Source organism: Falco peregrinus, chromosome 2 (assembly GCF_023634155.1).
Source record: "Falco peregrinus isolate bFalPer1 chromosome 2, bFalPer1.pri, whole genome shotgun sequence".
Classification (NCBI taxonomy): domain Eukaryota; kingdom Metazoa; phylum Chordata; class Aves; order Falconiformes; family Falconidae; genus Falco; species Falco peregrinus.
In genome coordinates this window covers 58,682,775-58,708,424 of record NC_073722.1, presented here as the reverse complement: position 1 = coordinate 58,708,424, position 25,650 = coordinate 58,682,775, and the positions used below count along the sequence as shown (strand labels likewise).

Below are 25,650 nucleotides of genomic sequence, written 5' to 3'. Positions count from 1 at the left end.
ATCCCATTGAACTAAGCCAACGGGCCCAGGGGGCAACCCCCCAGCTGACAGCAGGCGCGCTAAACCCCTTCCTTCTGTTCACTGGTGCCCAAAAAGGGGCTAAAACCAGGGGAAAGCAAACACTCGGCTCGAAGAAGCGAACACCCCCCTCAAAGGCCCGCGAAAGGTCGCGGCCGGGCCGGGCAGGGCCCCGCGGCGGCCAGCGCTCCCGCCCACGGGCCAACGGCCGCCCTCGCGCTCCTCCCGCCTTACATCGGGGCGGCCGCGCGCCCCGCCGCGCTCCGCCCCCGCCCCGCCCCGCGCGGAGGGTGGGTGGGGCGGGGGCGGGGGCGGGGCGGGGGCGGGGGCGGGGCGGGCCCCGCGGCCGGATGTTGTTGTTGTTGTTCCTGCCCCGCCCCTCGCCCCCTCCCCCCGCGGAGGGTGACGGGCGCTTCCTCGCCCGGAGCCGCCGCTGCCGCCGCAGCCGCCTCCTCAGCTGCCGCCGCGGCTTCGCTGCCGCTCGCCCCGGCACCGGTGCGTCCCCGCCGGCCCTCTCCCGCCGGCCTCCGCGGCCGGACCCGTCGCGTCGCCCCGGCTACTCTCTCTCCGCGGACGCCCGGGCCCGGCCATGGCGGACTTTGACGAGATCTACGAGGAGGAGGAGGACGAGGAGCGGGCGCTGGAGGAGCAGCTCCTCAAGTACTCCCCCGACCCTGTGGTGGTGCGCGGCTCCGGCCATGTCACCGTGTAAGAGCCGCGCCGGGGCCTGCGGGGCCGGAGCGGGCGGTGGAGGCCCGGGCGACGGGACGGTGGCGGCTGCGTGCCGGGCCTGGGGGCGGCGGCGGCCGGGGGCGCCCAGCCGCCGATTGCAGCTTGGGGCGAGTCGGGGAGGTGGGCTGGGGGAGCACCGGGCCGGTACTGCTTCCCTCCTCCCGTTGCCCCCATGTCCGTGGAACTGCGAAGGGGCTCTCTGCGGCCCCGCTGGGTAGCTGGCTGCCGCCTGGGGCTCGCAAGCGGGTGCAAACCTCTAACGAGGTGCTGAGGAAACAGGGCTGTGACTGACAGAGGAATGTGAGGTATTTGTCCAAAATGATGAGCTGTCAGGAAGTAAGGTCCCCGTGTCCCTGCGTATAGCAGGTATGTGCCAGCACATGACCGCCTGGACTATTGCTTAGGGTTGTTTATGTATCTGTTGCCCACTCCCAGTTAACATGTGGCCGCTACTATAGCTCTGAGAACTTTTAAGAAATAAGAGATGTCTGTGAGTCAGATAGGTACATGTAAAGTCATGTTGAGCTGTGATTGATAGGTGTTGTTTCACAGTGTTTAACACGGGAGCAGCTGTGAGTTTTGTTTTGTGCATATTTGGTGTGTCTGACAATCTGGCAGCAAGTGACCAGGAGTTAGTGTAGGACTTCTCAGTAATGTAACAGATGAGTGTATCTTCCCTTCAGTCAGTTCTGTCAGGCTCACTCTTCTGAAGTGTAGTAGTTGTCCATTATGATGTACAGTTTCAGATGCTGAAATATCGACCTGGAGACGAAATGCAGCAGTACAAACTTTTTTTTTTTAGTATTCACTGTTCAGTAGGACTAGGCTTACAATAGAGGCGTGGAAGTTGAAGGTATTGTGGTCTGTTGTTTTGAGTCCCATGAACTCTCCTGATTTTCAGATACTGACCTGTCCAGAAATCTGGGGTTAAATTATATTGGTTTTGTGGCACTTTGGTACCTTACTGCTTTAATACTTGGTTGACATTAAGTAATACTAACAGCTGGGCAGTGCAGTTTGCTGTCTGGTTAAAAACAGGAAGTGAGACATGACAGAATGAGGGAGATTTGGAGGGCTGCAAGGATGTGGATGGGCAAGAGGCTGAGGACACCCCGTAAAGGATCAGAGGCATGTAACTGAAGTGTTCAGCATATGACTGTTTATTGTAAACAGAAGTTGTTACCATCCAGTGACTTCTCTGAAAATAAGCTGGTAGTTGTAGCCTGTATCTGGTAAACAGAGGAAACCCACAATTAGATAGTTTTCATATTAGCAAATGCGAAAGTGTAAAGAACTGAAATGAAGGCACAGAATGGTTTCTTCTCCAATACCAGAAGTAAGTTGTGCGAGACAAGATCAAGGCCCGTTAGTGGAATGTGAAGAAGCTTGCATAGTGTCTGTGACTAGTAAGGGCATTGTGGTTGAAAGATGGTTGCCTCATTAATTGTTCATTAGTGGTCACTAGCTAGTTATTAAGATCTTCCTTAAAATGTTTGTTCTTTAGGTTTTGGATGAGCAATGAAATATGAACATGTACCTCCAAAATCAGGCAGCTGATCTCCATCTACTTTCTTTATTGCACCAGGTCTGAACAGTTCACTAAATAGCATCAGCCACTTCTACCTTTGTACAGCCTATAACTTTTTTTTTTGTCATTGATTGAGAAGCTTATTATTAAAAGTTAGATCACTGTCAGAACATTCACTTGGTGGGTTTAAGGAATAGGTCAAGTCCTGTGTATATAATGAATTAGTCTTGCCTGGTGTTAAAGTATGTGTGTGTTTTGAAGGTCTGACAAAAATTATCAGCAGTTAAGCAAATACTGATCTGTCCCTGGCTCTGCAGTTTAAAAAGTTGCTGACTGCTTCTGCAGTGAGTGTATTTGAACAGAAACTCTCTTTTCATAGTCTATTGTCATATCCTTTCTGATCTTACACAGGGGTCATAATGTTCAGTTTGAAATATGTCATTTACGTGACTACAGATTAATGTTGGAAAGATGTTTACTTTTACTTGATTTCATCCTTTCTAAGCTGGGTAGTTAAAAGCAATTAAAGCAGGTGAACATTTTCCAAATAAAACATACAAAGGCCTTGCCTTTCCAGGGTGTGGGGCTTTTGATGAACACTAAGAGTTTTCTTCTAAAGCTCATTGTTTGGAGCATGCTGCACACAGTTCTAAAACTTTTTTTTTTTAAATGTTATTTAAATAATCAGTTAAACTATTTTCACACCAACAGAGTTTAGATAGCTCAGTAATCAGGAGTAATATTTGACCTGGTTTCTGATAACCTGAGGTGATGAATTCTAATGGCAAGAAACCCGAAAGCTGAGAAAATGTAGAACTTTACATACAACTGAACTGAAAGTCCAAGGTATTTCATGCTTCTAAAATCATATGAGGGTGGAAAGAGAGGTACATGGCGAGTTTGAAATTGTGAAGAGAATATTTGTGGTAATTGTGTCTGATTGTGTTTTTCAGTGGCTGTTTTCTGTGCTTTCCTGTTCCTTGACCAGTTGAGACATATATGCCATATATATACCAGACTGTATTAGTTAGTAGTACTGGATTTATTAGGTTTTTGCAGTCTTGGAATGAGGGAGAGCTGTTGTGATGTGCTAGTGAATGCCTGTCTGTGCTGTTTGTCATCTTGGTGCATTGTGTGTTGATGCAAGATAACTGTTTGGAGGGGGAAAAACCCACACAAAACATATTTTCACCCAAGTCAGTTTCTTTAATATTAAACTTAAGTCTGCTTATACATTTTTGAATCTTACTCTGTATCAAGGACATATGAATGGAAACAGGGTTATGTGAGAATTATGGATGGAGTGTGTCAAGATTTGTGGAATACTTTTTATTTTGTAAGGGTTGAGAACATATGAAACTAAGAGTATGGTTGCAAGCAATGGAAAAATGGTTTAGTGTCCCCATAAGAGAGGACAAGGAGGAAGAGGATAGCATGTGTTTGTGTTAGGAAGATCTGAGCTGCAAGCTGAGAAAAGGTTGCAGGTTGGCTGTGTCCTATACTGTAAACTCCTGTACTTCAAGGATTGCACCTCTCACCGTTTCTTTCTCCACTGTACATAAGGGCAGGAACTCAGCTCAACCTTTCAAGCAGAGTCATGTTCAACAAACACTCTTTCAGGTTCCAGGAAGGTTAAAGAAAGTACTCATGCATGAGGTGAGCATGGATCTGTTGAAGACGTGATACAGACTGGGAAAAGCGTAGAGCAAGCAGAGAAGGGTATGTGTCACTGAAGATGGGAGTATTGTGTAAAAGAAATGAAGTTGCATATGAGGACAGCTGTCTGAGGAAATGCATCTCCAAAATACTGGTTGTTTGATTTTAAGACACTTTTTGCTGCCTTTTTGTTGGAGCTGTTATGTCTTTACAGTGAAGATGTGGTAGTGTTCTGTGGAGTTTCTAGTATTTCAGTTTCCACATTGCAGCTTCCAGTCAAGAGTGATAATACTGAGATCACAAATTACTTACCAAAGCTTTTAATGTATGGAGCCACCCTTTTTTACTGCCTGCATATAGTGACAAAACTGGAACATGGAAAGCTCAGAGTGATAGTGGTAGCTGGTTAAATTAGCTTTCATATTTCAGTTTTGCTAGCCCACCATGTATTAAGCATCGCCACAAGCCTTGAGTATGGAGTCTCAGTTGCTTGTAACTTCACCAAAGTGTAACTGTATTTGGCCAGTAGTTTCTGTGCCTCACTCTACCTCAGCATTTTTGTAAAATCAGATACCTCTAGAGCCTTTCCAGTAAGGTTGTCTTTGTCAGGCATGACTTTTTGTGGTCTCCATGAATGTTTGCTTGTGTTTGATGAAGCTATCAACATTTGAATACTTTTGGATCATGCATTCATAAAAAAGCGTTGTTTCTGTCCTGCTAATTTCCCAGCCAGTCTTCATCATGAGACTGAGCAGGGCTTTCCTTGGAATGATATACTTTTGTGACTTAACTGACAGCAGGGAGACTTCCCTGTTGCATTGATGTACCTGCTCATGCCCCAGAGTAAAGGTCTTCCTCAGTATTCTGGGTAGAGGGACAGATGAAATTCTGTCTTATATCTTGGTCAGGGGCTTGGCTTCATTTAGTTCTTTTAACAAGAGCTACTTTGGATCAAATTATCTTTGTGGTTAGCCACTCCCTTATTGCTCAGATTTTTATTTAATTCCATTATTCATAGTAAAACTCTTCCGCATGTTGAAGAAGCATCAAGTACATGAAGATCATTCTTTGAAGGGGTATCTCTTTAGACATCTGTCTGATTTGATGAATTAATTACATAGTAAAGGGGTGTCACCTTTTAGCTTTGAGACTTCTGATGGCATCTGTGTATCTTGAGCTTGGAGTCCTTCCCCTCCTTTCTTTTGGGGAAAGGGTGGATAGTCCTCCCATCATGGAGTATTCAATGGGATTTTCAATGGTAGAGGTATGTTTCCATTAAGTATAGTTTTTCTTTGTTCTATGTTGAAGTGGTAAACTTGACACGTTTCTCTGGTTAACAACTTTCATTTGTTACTTCACCAGTTTTGAGGGATTTGAGGGAGTTGCAGAGCTCCTATGCTAATTACAAATACTCAAATATGCTTAGGTGTTAATATTAGGTGTAAATATTATCTTAGGTGTCAATAAGGTCTCCAGGGAGACCTTATTGTGGCTTTTCACTGTATAAAGGGGGCTTAAGAAAGATGGAGAGAGACTTTTTGCCAGGGCCTGTGGTGTCAGGACAAGGGGCAATGGTTTTAAACAGAAAGAGTGTAGGTTTAGGTTGGATATAGGGAGGACCTTTTTTACAGTGTGGGTTGTGAGGCACTGGAACAGGTAGCACAGGGAAGTTGTGAGTGTCCCATTATTAGTGTTTAAGGAAGTGTTTAAGGTCTGGTTGGGTGGAGCTTTGAGCAACCTGATCTAGTGGCAGAGGGTTTGGGTTAGATTATCTTTGACAGTGCCTTCCAGCCCAAATCACTTTATGTTTCTATGATTATACTGCCTGCAGTCAATGATAGGGAGATGACTTGTTTATTTTTCCATAAGACCACGTGTAAAAATCGCCTACAGCATCAAATTCATAAAGTAATCTAGCCCAGCATGCTGTTGCCAACTGTGGCAACAGGCATTGCTACTTACGGGTTGCATGCAAATCTGACTGTTCCTGGTGTCCATTCTTCTTGTATTCTCTGACATCTGCAATTGTGTGAGGTGATGTATACTTCAACTGTAGTGTCTTTTTGTTATGGAGCTTGTGTACCCTCTCCAAATCTGTTGGCATAGTCTGTGTCACTAATCTCAAGTGGAAACAAACCCAGAAGTTTGCTACTTGCAGCATAAAGAAGCATCTTCTTTCATCTATTCTAAAGAGATCGACTAGTTTCAGTGAGTGCCTTCTGTTGTGGGATTTGGTAATTAACAGTTAATTATTCACTTTATCCACTACCTTCCTGAATCTTTGTACTTTGATCGTATACCCCCTCAGCCTTCTCTTTTCCAAGTTAGTGTCAGCCTTATTAGTCTCCTAATGCAGCTGCTTTATTCTGTTGATTATACTAGTCTTCCTTCTCTCTGCTTTCTCTTAACTCTACCAACTCCTCCATGAAATGTGGATGCCAGAACTGCACCCAGTATTGAATATGTGGGTATACGAGGGTTTTATGGAGAGTCAAAACCATGCCCTCTGTGTTGTCCTTAATCACCTTCCTAGCGGTGCCAAGTATTTTATTGCTGTTTCTAGTGGCTGATGTTTGAGAGAATCATGAGTGGTGACAAAAGATCTTTCTCCTGAGCTGTAGCTACCAAACTTTAGTTGAGTGTCACAAAAGCATAGTTTAGCTTTCCCAAGATTCACCACCTTTATCTAGGCAGAAGCTCATCTGTCACCTTTTGTCCACTGGGTTTTGTGAAGCCCTTCCATAGCAGCTCACCATTGGTGCAGCACTTAACTGCCTATTTGATTACTTGGACAAAGTTCTCCATTGGCATGCAGATCATTCTGTTCAGTAAGAAAAAAACCCCACAAAAAACCCAAAAGCAAAACCCTGAGAAACATCTAGCTGCTCAATAAACATATTGTCAAAGCAAATTATGCCTTTAAAATCTGCAACTGTCAAGACTCAGATAAGCTTTTCTGCATCCAACTGAGCAATGTGTGATAGGTCTTGCTGCCAGTATTAGCCTTGAGCAGTTTAATTTCTGATTTGTGTTGTTTGTGGTATCTGATAGTAAGACTGCTTTGGTTTATATCAGAAGGTTATTGATTACAACTTAAATTTTACATTGAGTGCTGTTTAACAAATTAGCAGTCACACAGGTTTATTAATGACTTTGTTAGACTGTATAGTCCCTATTAGAAGTTATTGACCAGACCAGATGCCAGAAAATATTCGAATGTTCTTCAAGGTTCATCCTTTCATGAACCCAACCAGCCAGCTGTAAGACAAAGTGAAACTCTTTTAATTTCTAGATCTTCTGCAACCAGAATAGTCAGTAACTCCAGCTCATCTCAGACTGTCTCATAACTTTACATATGTTTCTTTCAAGTTAGTTATCATTTAAATAACATTTTATTAGGTAGTATTTTGTGTTCTGAAACTTTTTTCTGAATTATTCAGTATTTTTTTCTGAATAAACAAGCTGGTATTTATTCAATTGTTATGCTCAAAACTGTTACTTAGCATGGCCTGAGTGGAATAGCACAGGATGAGCTTTTCTTCAAGATATATCTGTACTGGTGGAGGAGGGGCTAACTCAAGCCATGGCCTTAACTTACCTTCTGCCCATAAGTACTTCTCTTCACTTTTCATGCTTGCCACAATTGCTTATAAAGATTTTGCTGAGTTTGGGATGAGTCAACAGTATCAACAGAACTTTAAGAAGACACTATAGGCAAGATGGATTTTAAACTGTATGGTGGTGTGCTTTTGTTTGTTAAGATAATTTTAGGAATTTTAATAACAACCATTTTTTCCTGAAAATAATGTTGTTGTGATACAAATGCTGAGAGTATTATGACGTGCTTGTAACTTGTGGCATGTATTGGAGTTATTGATAATTTTGGTATGAATTTAATTTTGTTTTTGCAGGTTTGGACTAAGCAACAAATTTGAAGCAGAATTTCCTTCATCTTTAACTGGAAAGGTGAGTGTTTGAGAGTAGGAATTTGATATGTTAAGATTTTATTACAAATACAGGAGTTCCAGGTATAGACCACTGTAAAAGTAATAAATAGCACTGCTGTGGGACTAGTTTGTTTTCTGGTTTTTATTTTTTTTCCCTTGTAGGTTGCACCTGAGGAATTTAAAGCCAGCATCAGTAGAGTTAACAGTTGTCTTAAGAAGAACCTTCCAGTTAATGTACGATGGCTACTATGTGGATGCCTTTGCTGCTGCTGCACTTTAGGTTGTAGTATGTGGCCAGTTATCTGCCTCAGTAAAAGAGTAAGTTGAACTATTAATATAATTTTTGATAGTTAGAATTGTACTGGGTTTGTTGCAATTTTTTTGTCTCCCCGACCTTTAAAAACTGTATGCTAGAACTTACTTAAATTAGTTTGATTTCATACATTTTGGTAACAGTTGTCTGTCATGCTGGTTAAAGCTACCAACAGACACCAGTCAGACATTGAGCTTTTAACTGAGTGGTAGTATAGCTGAATATCTCTGCTAGAACCATGGACTGTGCAGCACTTACTATTACTGAAGTAGCTTTCAACATACTTTTTTTAATAGCTGCATCTTCTCTGTAATAAGTTGTTTGGGATTATCAGAATCTGACAGTGATTTAGTGGCAGTTTGTTTTGAGAAGCTTCTCGTTACACTGTGGCCCAAATAGCCATATGTTTTTGTTTAAAAAAAATTTTAAAATGTAATAATAATTTTTTTTCTTTCTGGGTTTTCCTTTGAAGCTGTAGATGAGTAAGATTTTTTTTTTTGTGTTTGTTTTTACACATTAAGAACTAGAAAGTTGTTTTGCCTGTGTACACTTGGCACTGTGTATTGTTCAACAGAAGCTCATTGCATATGCCTGTTTTTCACTTTCTTTCCTTCAGTGCTGTTAATTAGGCTGCCCTCCCATCTCTTCTGTTTTCATGTGTGTAAAAATTGCCTTTAGCTAGTCGTATTTCACTGCTTTGCAAGAAGTCTCTGTGTCTCCCCATCCTCTCCTCACTATTAGTCCTGTTCATTTTTCTGCTTCATGGCAAAGCTTGTGTATATTCTCTCTTGTGATACCTCCTAATGCTGCCAGTTATGTACAAGTCGGTACACTGAACATGGCTTGATTTTCTTTATGAAAGTCCTCATTTTAGAGTTGGTAAATCAAGGCATTTTGAAAAAATATTTATGGGATGAACACTGATCATAACAACCTGCATGCATTTTTGTATCGTCTAACTTTCTGTGTTAGTCCCTTTGAGTGATTACTTAAGGCTGGTTTTAATTGTATACAAAATAAGGTAGAAAAGCCGCCTGGTAATGTTGTAGTCTGTGGAGAAAAAAATACAAAAATGTTGGCATAAGTGTGAAGTATAGCAGGTTGTCCATATTTAAACTATCACAAACTAGTAAGTTTCCTGTAGCATGGTTGTATGTTCCATAGCCTAAAAGTCTGTTAGAAGAAATAAGAATTTGCTGATTGCCTCAGCAGATGAGTTGGTGACTTAACTAGCTTGCAGAGAAGACTACTGTTCTAGGCATACCTCTTTTTTTACAAAGACAAGGAAAGCTTGCATTGCTACTGTCCATATTTAACTTCAAAAGGAGAAAGCTTCTGGCGCTCTTTAGCTTGACACATTTTTCTCACGTAATATGCTGTTGTAGCAGGAAATGATAGCAGCACGTAACATGGTAGGGACTGATGCCACAAGCCCTCATCTTCTAAACTGGGGCTTCTTAATCTGCTATCAGGAATCACCAATAATCAACTCTTTATCCATTGTTAAACAAAGTCAGAGAAAAGACTTGTAGCATCTGGGGCCAAAAGACAGTGTTTGAAGCTGGGGAAGGAGATTCTGTGTGGGAACCCAGTGAAAGAATGGTTAAAGAAGTGCTTCCATTGGTGTTCGAATGGGATAGGAGTTAAAGTAAGCTTCCATCCAGAAGGATAAATCTGAAAAAAAGAAATAAAAACCCTCAAAACCTGAATACTCTGTTCAGAGGATGCTGGAAGGAAGTTAGTGGCGTAATTGTTGCTGTAATATACAGACTGCATAAAGACAGAAGAGTCTTTGAAAGAGAATAAACAGCAGGAGTAAGGACAGAAACTTGGGGTTGAAGTTCTGGAAGTTATCCTAGAGGTATGGCCCAGACTGTCAGTAAATGTTGCATTTTTCCTGTTAAAGCTGGTACCAGGAGACCTTTAAGGACCTCTTTGCACCTTTTCCTGCATTTAAGACTGGGTGAGTCAGGCTCAAGCTTGGATGTCCAGCATTAGTGAAATTGAGGTTAAGACTCAGCTGCCTAAACACAGTATCTTGTGACACTATGCATGGCACTGAATACCTTTGTTTAGGAACTGTGGTTATTCTTCCAGAATGAAAATAATTTAAGTCAGTCTGGAGACTTTACATCTTGTGACATTGGTTGTCTGTATCAGCAGGCTGAGCAAATGGATGGCTGCTTAGAGGGTTGTCTGTCAGACAAAGAATCCAGAACCTGGTGCCAGTTGGGCATCTGGAGAGTATAACATAGAAAAGAATTAACTTGTGTTCCTAAAGACAAACTGAAGGGGATGAGAATGCTTTCCCAAACTATAACTCTTAATCCTGGACCTGGCTAGGAAAGACTTTTTTTTCCTCTGGTAAAGGAGGTAAGGAGGAAAGCTGTGGAATATTTTCTGGGATGTATTTGCGAATTCTAGTATAGGAAACAAGCAGAGGAATTTGAAATGATTCTAGCCAGGGCTACTACTCACAGAAAAGCAGTGAAAAGTTACTGCCACTTGAGTTGCTTGAGTGGGTATGGGTGGATTTGACTTTATTTCTTGGTAGACCCAAATCAGGAAAGTACAAGGTGATTTAAATCCTTTAAATCCCTCTTACCTGGAATTACAGATTTTGTACCCTTTAAGATCTCAGTACTGAATTGCATCTACAAGCTTGCCAGATTTTTCTTTTATACAGGACTTTCTATCAGTTTATGTCAGAGTGCTATGACAAGTGCAGGAAAATACTCATACGTATTTTCCTAGAAGTGGGGAAAGTGAGAGACAGTGCATGGTGTGAATTACCTGCAGCTGCTCAGCAAATTGACAGCAGTTGTAAATGCAACCTGATTCATCTAGGTTCTGATCTGTAATTTGCTTTAGTAGATTCCAGTAGAACTGTGACAAGAAGCAATTTTATAATCTTCCACTAAAAAAATTAAAATATTAAATCCACAGACTAGTTTGATTTGCTGCTAGTGTCACAGTTTTGCTGATATGTAGAAGACTTACTCAGTGTGAAGTAATCACATTTGAACTGCTTGTCTCTGACTTTACTGGGTCTTGGAGTAGGGTTGTGTTGATCAAATGATCTTCAATGCTTTTACTTCTTTAAATGTCCTTTCACGAGCCAAACTTCAGCCATAGGTATAGTCACAACAGCCAGGATTCACTTGAGGAAACAGGAATCCAGGCTGATGTGCCTGTTTCTTCCTTTCAGCTTTTACATACAGTGGATTGTTTCCCACTGGCACTCATAATGTAAAACAATGATAAAAGATTAACAATAAATAAAATATTACTTATTTTACAGTACCTGCACTTGTCTTGGAAGTATTGCCCAGAAAGCTTTGCTAATTCAGCCTTGTCTAAGTGATTCCTAGTGAAAGGACAGTTGGAGCTGGCCTGTTACATCCTTTGCTGCAGCGATCACGAAAGACTCCCAAGACCATATAATTGGCTTGATTTCTGAAAGCAGGATGGGAGTATTCCATGTAGAACTGAAATTTGTGTAGAACATGCTGTAATCACACAATAAAAATAGACAGCCTTCATCTTTGCCCTTTTCTGCTGAAACTAAAAAATCTTTTAGAAACAAAAACTTTTTGTTGCCTATACAGTGAGTTAACAAGTGGGCATGTTTCTTAAGTTAAAGATTTTTATTAAATGAAACAACAGTTTCAACTATACAACTGCTTACTTTTAATACAGCAGAGTAATTTTTCTCAGAATGACCAATTAAGAAATGCTTGTTTTAATGAGGCTAAATCAATCTACCATGTTCTTAAATTGCTTGGTATAGTTTGTAGCTCTTTTTCAGAGAAATATTTTTTGAGGTTCTTGTAGACAAAAAAGAAGCTGCAGCTTCAGAGTGTTTGAAGTTAGAATAATTATCTTTTAACTCTTCTCTGTGTTCTGTATTTTTACTGCTTTCCATTGACTTATTAAATTCTAATGTGGGACTGTTCTCACAAATGTAAATATGAATTCTGAAATTACAGGCAATTACTGAAAGTTTGTGTATAATGGGAATGTGCTTATTTTTGTGCAGTGAAAAATAAGTTATGGGTTTGTCTCCTTAAATCAGCAGGTGCTTCAAACCAGGAATTTAAGTCAGATGTTTGTAAGCTTAATTGTTAATTATATCACTTTAATGTATTTCCATGCTATGAGGGCTTTCCCTTCACTGTATTTTTCTTCCTAGTGCTTTGTTCAGTGCTAGTTTTGGAAGTCTTTGTACAGTATTGCTTCATTCCTTCTTGTGCATAGAGTTTTTTGAGAAAAAGCATGCTACTCTTCACCGGTAGAATAAATGTTTAATTTGATTCAATATATTATTGCCCTTCTCCTTTTATGTGGTTTTGATTTGATTTTAATGAATAAAAGCTGCAAGAAAGTTACAGGAAATAGTTCCTCATTTGCAGATCTACATTGTCGGTGATCATCAGCAGTTTTACTCATAGATTATACCATCCTTTCTGGGACAAGTTCCGGATTGTACACATGAACATTAAGTCTTTAAGTTATTGTTCTTTAAATAAAAAGAATGACATAGTGAATTATAATTCAAAAAGCACTACAGGCTGAGGTGCCCATTTGAAGCCACTCTTTCAAATGAATTGACACTCATTTTCAGTATTAACTAAATGCTGTAGTTCACAGTGTGTAAATAGGATAAATAATTTCAACAGAAACTGTAACAATGAAAGCTATGATAGAATTGCAGTACTGCTAGATTTCTTCAAAGCCAGTATTGTACATGTAAATTGCATGTTTCAGAAGGTTCATGGGCAATCTTTTAAAATGAACAGAATGAGATATTTAATAGCAATCTCTAGTAATACTTTCAAGAGCTACTTTTTTGTTTGTGAATTCACACAAAGCTGATGAATGCTGCTTAAGCCTCATCGTTAGTTGTCACTTACATAGTAGTTTACATTTTCAGAATGCTGTATAAACATAACCTAATTATAACTTCCAAAGTATTGATTAAATTAAATGCGGTAGAGGAGCTGGAATGAATTTTCTTAAATACAGTAGTCTTGCTTGTCAGTGGATGATACTGATGTTAAACTACATTAGCTCAGTTTATTAAAGCTATGAATACATTACATTTATTTTCAAAACTGAAGGAAATATGTATTTTTGTCCTCTGCCTGACTGCCAGGGACTTGGCACTGGAGATGCTCTTAATACCATAATGCTTTTCTAAGCAGTTCTTCAAGGCAATTACAGAAGACAGGAAGGTGCCTTGTTTTTGAAGTCTTTACTGTGACAATTTACATTGTCGTTCAGTTTGGAAGAATCTTTAAAATTGTACTGTGTTTTGTTGTGTTTATCCTAACCAGAACACATGTAATCTCTATATTGGCTCTAGTCAGCTTAGTAAAACTTTTCTTAAGTAGTGCTTGTATTGTATCAAATATGCATTTTTGACCATTGCCTTCAAATATATTCAGAGGTCTTTTAAAATCATGTCTCTTTTCAGTATTAGCTGTGAAATAAAAGAGCCAGAAGATTCAGATCTGGTGTATTTTTCTTTTAAAATTGTTCACTATGATTTTGGTCAGAAGAGTCACTTAAGTCCTTCAAGTACTGAAAGCTTGTAGGACACTATAAATGTGAAATCATGTGTATAGCTCTGATTTTTTTTTTTCCTATGTCTGAAATCAGATTTTGTTTCCTTCAGAGCACCCTGTAAATGTTTATCGGGTTTTTATGTGCTTTCCTAAAGGGTAGAGTAGTGAGTTGGTGCATAGTGAGGTGTGGGAGCAGGTAGTTCTGCCATGTCTTTTAATTTGCAAACCTGTTTGGGTGGGCGGGGCAATAAGATTGGCATGAAAAATACTTACAAATACAAGTAAATCAGAAAATACTAGTTCGTTTCTTTATAGTTCAAATGCAAGTCCGTTAATATTTTTAGAAAAGGTATTTAAAGTTAAATTTGTAATTTCATATATTCTTAATATTTATATTCATCTTAAATGCAGCATATATCTTTGGCTTCTATAGTGAATATTCTAAATGATATTTGAAATATAATTGCATTTGTAATTAAAATTATATCTGTAAACATTCTAATATTAATTCAAATAGTATATGTAGGATTAATGTTTCCATGTTACAGCACCTTTTACATTGTGATGGCTAAGGTATCTAGAGGGAGCCATAGATAATGCAGTGGTTTCATCTTTGTATTGCTTTTCCTGTCCAATTTGACACGTTCCTGAAAAAACAAATGTGAGCTAGTTGAAATTTGCATAGAGCTGTTTTGAAGTAGCATGCTAAAAATTGTCTAGCTAGTTGTCAGATTTGGAAATCAGGTTAGGAAGGGTAATTTTTAGGGTTTTGTCTTTAGCAAGACATCTTTGTAGATGATGCCAAATAGGGAGCATATGCAAACACTGAGGAAAATATTAGAATACAACGTTATCTGAAATTCATATGATAAAATAAGTAGAAAGTACTTCACTGAACAAGAACTTGTTAGTCTATGTTACTGTAAAACAAACAAAACTGGAATGGGATGCTGGGAAGTGTGATGTAGCAATGCTTCTGGGCTGCCTCTTGCTTTTCCTCAAAGTAATCTTGCTCTGAGATGTGCTCACTTTTTCACTTTATTAAACAAATCAGGGTATAATGTTATTTTCTATGTAAGTGAAGCACTGTCAGTAACTCAAGCACTATGTATACATAAAGTAACTTGTTATTTCACAAAAAGAACCAACCCCGGTAGTTCAAGAAACACGTTGCTGACAAAATAGTTGGAAGGATTGGGGCGGCAGTTCTGTGAAAGAGTAGACTGAAGGAGTTGATAAGCCTTCTACTGTACCAAACATACATGTGAAGTAGAAAGTGACTAGATATTTTCATTTTTGTTCCTCATAAAAATTATTTTTGCTGAATTTTGGAATAAATTGTTGAATTTGGAGCAATAATGATGATGGTAAATATTTAAGTAGCCAGATTTATTTTTTCTAAATTGGTTAACTAGCTACAGGATCAACCTGCTTGGGATTCTGTAATTTTCTGTTTCAATCCTAGATGGGCAAGGCACTGTAGAGCCTGTCCCTTTCAGAGGGATCGTCCTCTTCAGCACACACAGTAGTGAAGCGTTGGATTTTACAGGGCCTTCTAGAATTATTTTGTCAAGTTCTGCTACCTTTTGGTTTATTTGGCTGTGTAGCTTCTCCTCCATTCTTGGCGCCTGCCCTTGGACACTCCTAACAGCAGGAGTCAAAGGCTTCCTACATACTAATAAATTAAACCTGGGAACGTTCCTAGGAATTGGTGCTTTGTAATTTGTACTCTTGGAGAGGTCCCTGGCAGGCTCTGAGTCTGTCTTGTGTAACAATTCCTAGGCATTATCAGAATGCACTGAGTGGTTTGGAGGTTATGAAAATTTACTGATACAGATGTAAGCTGCTCTCTGCCAGCTGGCTTCAAGTGAATGGGAATGTTTCTGGGCATAGTTTCATTTGCTAATAGAGATGTAACCTGAGAATCTTCAGTTTCTCCACCTGTGCTGGCCTTGAACTATGTTCCATAGCATACTACTGGATATTTTGGAAATAAGTGATGGAGACCCAAATTAACACGACTGTAACCTTAAAAGAGGAGATGAAGGTGGGATTTTCATCCATGTTCAGTTTATAATTTCCCACAGTGGATGACACCAGATGAGATATTTGGTGGAGATTCAATCCTGTTTTCATCCCTGTTATAGTCAGTTTCATTTTGCATGTTCGTTTTCTGTGTCCCTTTCTGTGAGAATGTCCTTGAGCAGGAGGTGGGCGCTTTGGATTGCGATGGCCAGGTTTGAATAATTTGTTTGGAGAGATCGAAGCTTCATGGGTTTTGTTTCCTTATAATGACAGAGAATCAGAGCTACAATTAAATCCTAGAATAAAAGTTAGAAACCTTTACTTACAAATTCAAGTAACAACATTCACGGATCAGTTCAACATCTGTCTGCCTGTGAAATGTGTTTTTCCATATCTCAATTAAACCTTCTCAAGGGAAGCGTGTTAATTTTGCTAAGGTTGAGACCATTTCTTCTACAAGGCTTCTCTATGGTGTGAAGTTTCCACAATGGTTGGTTCTAGTTGTTGTCACCTCATTACAGAAAGTAGTTAGCCATGCTTACTTGGTGACTTAGCTCTTACAGAACAGCTAAACTATCCAGTGGCTGAAATACCAAGTTAGCATCTTGAGTCTTTTGGCTTGTCTATATTTGAGAGGACATTTATGTATGAGACTTCTGTAATCAACTTTTAGGAACTTTCCTTGATATTTTCTCTCTGCCACATGTTTGTACTACACACCAAAATGACTTTGGAAAATACTTATCTATCAGTTAATATGTTGGTGATAATACTACAAGATGTTCTCCATGGTACTCCTGGATAATATGCATGGAGGTGTATGTTTCTGTGTACCTTTTCCATTCTCCACATGCTTCATGGCTTTAGTGCTTTCTTAAACAGTCTAGAGTTTGAGAATTGAGATAACCAGCGTCTCTGAAGAATAGTCTTTGGCTTAGATACTAAAAACTGTTGCATGCAGTGATGTCAAACAATGCTGCTTTCCTCTATATCAGCAGACAAAGTGGTGGAAGAGACCTTTCTGGAAAGTAATTGATCGGATTTGATTCATTAAACTTTAAATTTATCTCTCTGATGAACCAACCCAGGGTTGAGACCCATACAAATTAGGCCAGTTTATTGATCATGTGAGGATTTGGGGCAATATCCTCAGGACTGTCTTTTAGAACTGGAAGTTTCTTGAGCTCGGCTTGATGTTGTCAGTTCTGCTTTAGAATTCTGCTGATTATATTTCTCCTTGCCTGATCAGGTGCTCTGATCTGTGCTTTTGTCTGGGCTCACTTTCTGCCCACTTCTATAAGGTAAGACAAGATGCAGCAGTAGTAAACCTGTTGGACAAGGCAGTTATTTCAGAATTGTACAAAAAGCACCAGAATGCTACATGTATTTCCAGATGTTCTTCAATCCATGTAGTATGGGTTTCACTCACTGACTTGTGTGGATGCTGCAGTGGCTTCTGGGTTGAGCACCCTTACAGTAGTCTCAAATACCCTGGCTATTAATAGGAAAAGTGATGCAAGATACACCTCAGTGGTTGAACAGACACCTTTCCAAACTACTGTATGTGCTGAAGTAGGTATTCCAGGATGTCAGGATCTGAAATCAACTAAGGTTTCATCTTTGTCATCTTTGCCCTTCACAAATAGAGAATTCTTCTGTAAGATGGGAATCTTGCCAATTTGTAGTTTCTGAAGGGTTTATTTGTGATTCAGTTTGTTCAAGGTGAGGACTTCCTCAGCAGAGATAAAGATACATGTAATTCAGTTATGTGTGTTCCAAGTACAGCTTTGGCATTTTCATGGCATTGATACAGGCCTCAGTGTTGACTCAGGGGATGTTCTGACATGTTGAAAGTAAGCATACAGTTGTGTGATTCGGTTATCTTCTAACTGTATGTTTCATTGTTTGTGCTGATAACTAAATTACTTGGGTATAAATTTTGTAGTCAGATGTGTCTTTGGAGAATGAACAGAAATTACTGCTTCTATCATTTCTTTTTGATTGAGTGGAGATGGTATAGTTCAGACCTCTGATAGGATCTTTTGCCTTTCTTCTATGGGGTATAATACAAATTCTGGCCTTATGAGAGTCAACAAAAAAAATCTGCTTCAATTATTCTCTTTGTATTTTGAAATTTGAGCACAAGGTGTATTTTTTCAGAGCACTATTCAGAATTATTAATACTTGATTGTACTGAAGTTTTGTACGAAGGAATTTGAACATCTCCACATACTATTTATTGGACTAATGTTGCACTACATGAACATATGTTTTGGAGTTCTCACATGAGAAGTCAAAGATGAAATACATGTACGGGGAGGTTCTTTTGTTGTTCCCAGAGAACTACAAATAAAATTGATGGTGGAGGATCCTGTAGTTAATGTCCATGTTGTTTCCTCACTTACAAGACAACAGGAAGTACTCACATTAGCACTGCTTTGGGAGTCCTGTAAGATCCTTTTGTTTAATACTCTACCAGTCATTTACTGATTTACAGTGGGAGTTGAGGGGGCTTTGGCTCATTCAGTAGTTTGGTTTAGTGTAGCGTGCATGTTCCAGGTCATGCACTGCAAGAGGGGACCGTGTGGCTGCACAGCCTCCCAGTCCAGATCATAACTGCATTTGGAATTGTAAGCTAACTTCACTAGACACTGCAAAGGTGTAACAGAAAGGTCTTGCAGTTGGTTATACAGGTAGCACGCTATTTGTATTAAATACTGCCTTGTTTCTGCATGAGAAGTTTGTACTTCCTTTTTTTTTCCTTCCATGTTTAAGGGCAAAACTGTATTTTACTTAATTGGGGACAATAAGCGTTGGTGAGAGTGTATTCTGAGTTGGGCTCTTTTGGTAGCTTGACTTTTCAAAAAGACACTGTCAAAAATCTTTAAATAATGAGTTATTTTACAGGAATGTTTCATTAAACATTGCATCTAGATAGTTGATTGAAGAGGTCTGTTTTGCAAAATTCTGTGGATAACATTAAAGACTATCTGCTTTTTATACAGAGTGTGTTACAAAGCATACTTTCTTATCATTGGTATGCTAAAAGGCGTACTTGAATTGCAGTTTTAGCTGCTCAAATTTTGGATTGGGTTTTTTAAGAAAAAATTTTTAAAAGCTGGCTAGTATTAAATCTTCCTAATAAGCAAGTCTCTCTTCCACTTAATTTGTGCTTTTGTTGTGGCTAACAAATAATTTGCTGTATGGGTTTTTCTGTACACCATTGATAGAATATATAAGCTTGTCATCCTAGTGTGCTGGAAATGCTACACTCAAATCAAGTGTTCCTTTCTGGTTTTGTATATCCTCACCTGCTCCTCACTGTAAATCACTGAGATGTCAAGAGCAGTGATTAATTAAGCTGCACGTGCAAGTGCTTTTTTTCACCTGTCAAGTAGGAAGAAAACTTACTATAGTGAATTGTGCAATGCTGTTTAAGTAATTTCTTTTTATTCCAGGCTCTGAGGTTTGCAGAAATATTTTACAGTCTAATTTTCATTAACATTTCTGTATTGATAGTATGGAGTGATTTGGGACCTATGACTACCCCAAATTATACTACAGGAAGGATTGTATTTAAGGCTCTGGGAACATAAATAATCGTGGTTTCAAGGCTGCATGCGTTTTTATCTCATGCTAGTCAAATGACTTTAAACTGGCTTATTTAAATAAACCAATTAATAGTACGTAACTACCTATCAATTTCATATTTATGCGTATGTATTGCAATATATATGTAATTTTATTGGAATTTGAAAAGCTTGGATGTTTTCCACACTCCTTGGGGCAAACAATGAAATTAAATTGTATAGTGATCTTAATCTATTATTAAAAGGTCCTGGAAAGGAAGATTACAAGGTAGATTCAGGTTTTGAATCAGTTTTGCCATTGGTTTAGCAGCGGGTGGGCAGGCAGATGCCTGCTCAGAGTAGAACCTATTGCCATTTTTCACCATTGATAGAGTAGCCTTTCAGAGTCAATGAGCTCTGTCAATGTGAGCTTGTCAAGGCTACAACTTCATAGACCTGAGAGGCGGTTTGAGAGGTCAGCCCTTTTCAGGTTTGCTGTGATGCAAATGAACTTTAATGCTTAAACAACTATTGGAATTTTTATGTCTGCTCCTTGTTCTTTTTTCTTCACAAAGTCATTGACGAGACATTCAGTGCTTTTTAAATTGGAAGTTGCATTGTGCTAAAGACCTAGTACAGATTTACGGAGGGCTGAAAGCAGTTAGATCATGTTCTTTTCATGGTGCGATTAGAATCAAATCGATTTCCCTACAGCCTTCAGCATTCAGATGGCAATTTTAACAAAGCTTGGGGGCTAGACAAGGGACAAAACGACTGAACTGAATGTTAATTACACTCTGCAGCCTTATTTTCTTTTGATTTGGAGCTGACTGGCAACTAAATTAACAAAAGTGTGACCATAACTGCTGCCCTATTTTCATTTAAAAGGAGAGCAGACTCTAAAAGGCTATCTTTACAAAGAAACAAGTGAGGTCTACTGATTATTGTTAAAGGGCACTGTCTTTAAAAACATAATAATAACAATAACCCCAAAAATACTCAGTTCCCAATTGATGTGATAAATTAGGCACTGGCACACACACACCTTCTGATAATTCCTTGACTTGTGCTTTTTAAAATAAAACATAAAAAAAATTCAGTGTAGTGATTACTCATAGATAGCAATGATCTAATTTTTAATCATGTGACCACAGTACGTGCTTAGATGTGTTTCTCCACAACCACTTTGATATTAAACTAGAGAGAAACTGATGTTTGAATGGCAAGATGTTAATATTTGGTGGGAAATGAATAATTTGTTGTCTAATTTTTATTTTACTCAGACATTCTTGTCTCTCATGACAGCATTTAGTTTGATTTGTTAAGGTTCATTTACAGTACTTGTATTTTGTAGTAGTAACAGCAAGATGCTTTCTTATCCCTTCCCCTCACCCCTCTCTGCCTTGTAAGGGAGCTGCAGCTGCACTAAGTTGTATTTGATCCTTGTCATTGCTCTGTCCTTTTGCACCTGCAGCTCTGTTGGTCTCATCATAACACCTGGCACCATGAATTATCCTCTTTTTATTCAGTCAGTAGCAAATCCCATTTAGAGCTAAGCAGTGTATATTCTGGCAGTCAAATGACCATAAATGTCAGTATGTATTTCTCAAATGTAAATATAATTGAATAATTATATTCCAAATACTGTGAAACTTTACAGCACAGAATGTCCTTTAATACTAGCATGAACGATCTTAAAAAGCTGTGCAGAACAGCTTTCAAGACTCTCTGAAGTGTCAGGTGTAGACATAAGCAGTAAAACTGCTTTAGGATCCTGTATGTTGGGTTTGCTCTTTATACATCACACATTTAGTAACACTGATTTGTGCAGTTTACTGTAACTCTGCATTTCGTTTTCAGTCTCTAAAATCTGGATATAAAAGTAACAAAAAAATTCTCTTTTGTTTGCAGTATTCCGTATTTATACTTGACCTACAGCACTGCAAAATAGTTTGCAACATTTGCAACATCCATATAGATGGATACTGGGCGATCAGTGTTTCTGCTTTGATACTTGGATCACTTCAAAATTTCCGTGGTTTTAAAGTTATAACTGCTATAAGATCCAGAAAGCATATAGTTTTTGTTCCAGAATGGTTGAACATAGTTATTTGGGCGTCATAAAATGTTGTTTCTGTTCTAGTTACTATTTAATACCAAAGAAGTTTTGATAGTACTACGGACCACCCTGTACTCAGTCACTGTCCTGTACCTCTCTCCTTTTCACACAAAAGCAGCTGCAAAACAAAGTTTTTCTAAAACCAGTCAAGAGTAAAATTCTTTCTCATTTGTCTTCCAGACACGAAGATCGATTGAGAAGTTATTAGAATGGGAAAACAATAGGTTATACCACAAGGTGAGTGCCGCAGGGAGCAGCTTCGTACTGTTGGAGTTTGAATTGCACAGTATGGAAACAGATGCTTTTGTTGAACAAAAAATATGAAAGGTGGACAAATGGGCTAGTCTGTGTGCTGCAATAAAATACAGCTCATTTTTCTTCTTTTTCTTTCCTCCTTGTCTAGCTGTGCTTGCATTGGAGACTAAGCAAAAGGAAATGTGAAACGAATAACATGATGGAATATGTAAGTTAAAGGGCTGTTTTGTGAGTTTCTCTATTAAATGATCATTTATTTTGCTTCTGATCTTATTCTTTTCATGATTATTAATCAGTAAAGGTGTCAGGAGCTTAATCGCCTGAGTGCAAGGATTTTCTACGGTTCACAGATGCATGGTTTCATGTGCAGGACTGATTTATAAAGTTATGAATGACTTGAAAACAAGGCTTCACTGTGTTCTGAAAAATAATAAATTAATTGCCAAGATAAAATGGCTTGAACATGTGCTGATGGAGTGTGAAATTTTAGATGCTGTATAAAGAATCACCACAACTTTGGTTACGCAGCAAGTCAGATATGGCTGTTTTATATAATGTTAATCAAGTCTAAAAGTATGGAAGAAGACCTTTCAACTAAGCTGTTGGAGCTTAAGAAGCCTTTAGCCTTTTTAGATTTTAACTGCCCCTTACCTCAGCTGTCATGAAAGTATCTTTATCTCTTAATTGGTGTCACTAAAATATTTTTAAGTTAGTCTCTGGAGTTCTGACTTCAGTCTTTGACTGAGACTCCATAAGCCCTTCTTGGAACTATACAGTGAGAAGTTATAAGTGGTTTAAAATGAATGATGTCCAATGTGGGATTTCAGTTTGTTTAGCTTGCAACCTTCTTGCTATTTTTGGTGCTGTTTTTGTTTCCATTTTCAAAATACCTTGGCAGTACATAAATAGGATGAAATTAAGCTGTTAAAATGTAAGAAACATTAGAATTTGTGTAATTTCTTTTAATGCTCTAGGAAATAGGTGGCAGGAAGGGTTAACTGTTTTAAAATAAAGATTAGCCTTTGAGAAATATCTACTGTATTAGTTCTAACATATCTGTGATCTTTCATTACATGTTACTTTGTCTGTTCTTCAAAACAGCAAAGCTGTCATGCATATAAAAATTTTAAAATTTATTAAATAGTTGGAAACGATACTAAAATATTTTTTTTAATCTTCCCCTTATCCCTGTTTCTACATTAGACCTTAATTCTAGCCTGAAACATAAGATCTTTAAAATGCATTTTTTACAGTGATTATTCAGTTCACTGAATAAGCAGACTTTTTGTAACATCTGTTCTGCAAAATTTTTTGGTTTAGTTGTATGAGATGTGACTGAAAATGGAATAAAGCAAATGTCAGAAGGTAGATTAGAGCTTTAGCTAAATTAAGGGTTTTTAAACTTCACTGAATTTTGTTTTTCTGAAGGAAAGCATTGTCACATCCAATGTTTTGCAGATTCAATTGGAAAAAAGCCACATACTATGTTAGTTTGTAAATGCTGTGGCCCAGCAACATTTACAGATGAACATTCATGCTATTAAATACAATTTAAAATCAGTTGACCTGTTTATAAAAGCATGGGCATATAGTTTTACAGAATAAGGATCAAAGATTTTATTTGTTGTTTGTGGAATGTCTAATACATTAACTCTGGATAAATTTAATGAGAAAATTTTTACAAAACTTCTCTGTACCATTTTATCATTTTCAGTGAACTGATTTGCTTATCTCTTAAAAACTGCCCTTAAAGTTGTGTTTGTGATTTAATTTTAAATAATAACACTTATCCTCAGGTTTTTAAAAACAGGTGATTTAAATTACTCTTGTACCCAAAACTTGGTGCTTTGCCAACTTGAGATTTGAAATCCACTATTGCAGACATTAAATTAAGTAAATAATTACATAGGTGAAATAAAGACAAGATAGTTTTACACCTTTGGTGTAAACACAGTGTTCCAGCTTTACTTCTTGCTTCCTTTTTGAAACTTTGCCTGAATATCAGAAGCCCTGGTACTTCTGAAGCATCCAGTGGTTGACTCATGTCAATGATCAATGAATTCTGAGCAGTTTGCATTGCTGCTGAAAATAAGTCACTTCTGAGTATCTCAAAAAAGAAACTTATACACCTGGTTTTGATATACATTATTTCAAAAGTGTTTGCCTTGGAAATAAAATCAGAAACTGACTTCTTTTCTGATGTTCAGTATGCTATCGGAGATAGAAGGATTCACTCTCTAAGCAGCAAAGTTGTGTTCTCCTTTACAATCAAAAACATTCAAAAATTTTTCAGAGCTCTTCAAAAGGCAAGTTCCCCTTACAAGTAAATAAAATCCTTAGTTATGTCACCAGATGCGCTTATTTGTTTATAAATACAAACATCCTGCTGTATTATGACTCTCTAAAGAAAGAAAATGCAGAGGTGAACATTTTCTTCAAGCTTTCTATTTAAAGTAGGATAAATACTTGGGCAGTATTCTGGTCTGTACCCTACCATGTGTACGTAGCTCAGAAACACATAGTTTAAATTTGAATCAGGACCCTAAGAATAATCATACAAAAGCATTAGTTAAGCTTCTTGTTAACTACTTGCAGATTTGTTAGATACAGGAACTTTGCAAAGGTTAGTACACTTTCTATACAAGTTTGGTACTATAAACTTGACTTACCTACCTTAAGTGGAAACAATTTTGAAGTAAAGGGACTTGCATGTGTAATTGAAAATTAACTTTACATACATTGTGCTTTCTGTGTTTTGGTTTTTTTAAATGAATACATTTATCTCTTTCATAATTTTTCCTAATGAAGTAATTTAATTATGTTAAAAAATAAGTACTTATTAGCTTATTTCAGTTTGTTTAGATGTGTTAGGTATGGGTAGGCAAACTTTTCCAGTTGAATTTGGTTCTTTAAGACTTCTGTTTTTTTGCCCCAAAACAATTATATTAAACATGACTTTTCTAATGGTTTTCTACCTAACAAGAGCACTGTGGTCTCTGATAGTCATTAAAACTTGATGTACTTCAAAAAACTCCACAACAACAACCAAACAAAAACAAACAAAGCGAAACAAAACCCAAAGCCCACCTAGCAAATTATAATTGTGATAGATAATAGGATTGCTGCCATCTTCCGTTTAATATATATTTGTTTTCTTTTTATACAGGTCATCCTTATAGAATTTTTACCAAAGACACCGATTTTTCGACCAGATTAGCATTTGATTTATTTATAGAGACTTATTCAAGTATGTTGTCTTTCCAATGGTGCCTTGCTTGGTGCTCTCCTGGTGGTGACATAGCATTGGTTCTACAGAATCTTGTGGTGTTTTCATTCTTTTTTTTTTTTTTTTTAATAAGAGCGTGTTCTAAGTGCATTTGGTCAAATTCTGCAAAGTAATTTCACACAAATGTTAACTACCACTTAAGTTATTGTTACTTTTGCTACTTCTGTTTATTCATGTATCTTGATTTTCAAAGTCTTTTATATGTGTGCGCGCGTGCGTGTGTACATACATATATATTACTATAAATACACAGCTGAAAATGGTATACAAGTGAGCAGGTATTTTTTTATCCCAAAAGACACAACTGATTGACTGTACATTGTATAAGTCCTTTTAATCATTCATTTACATGCTGAAGTACCTTCTAAGATCTTCCTAAACTTTTGTCAGTAACTAGTCAATTGTAAATGTTTCTATTTCTTTTTGGGATATCAGCTAGCCTCTTCCAACAAAAGGAGATGAAGTTCTTTTTGGAACCCAAATGTCATTGCATTAGTAGAAATCTCTGTGCTTTTCATGAAGTCCTGTCAGCTGGTTCTGAAAAAGTTCTAATTTAAAGATTAAAAAAAACCACAACAAAGCAGCAAAATAGAATTATTTTACTCAGACTAGAAGAATGGCTGAGGCAATTGCAT

At 38.1% G+C, this 25,650-nt stretch overlaps 1 protein-coding gene across 1 annotated transcript; it reads left to right on the top strand.

Annotated features, from left to right (window-relative positions):
- The first annotated feature begins 393 nt into the window (after positions 1-393).
- On the top strand, positions 394-25,285 carry CHIC2 (cysteine rich hydrophobic domain 2). Its single transcript, XM_055796342.1, has 6 exons — positions 394-726; positions 7,846-7,900; positions 8,044-8,199; positions 21,655-21,711; positions 21,878-21,937; positions 24,896-25,285. Exons 1-6 carry the CDS (start codon positions 608-610, stop codon positions 24,944-24,946), a joined length of 498 nt encoding a protein of 165 aa, XP_055652317.1. The 5' UTR covers positions 394-607; the 3' UTR covers positions 24,947-25,285.
- The last annotated feature ends 365 nt before the right edge of the window (positions 25,286-25,650 follow it).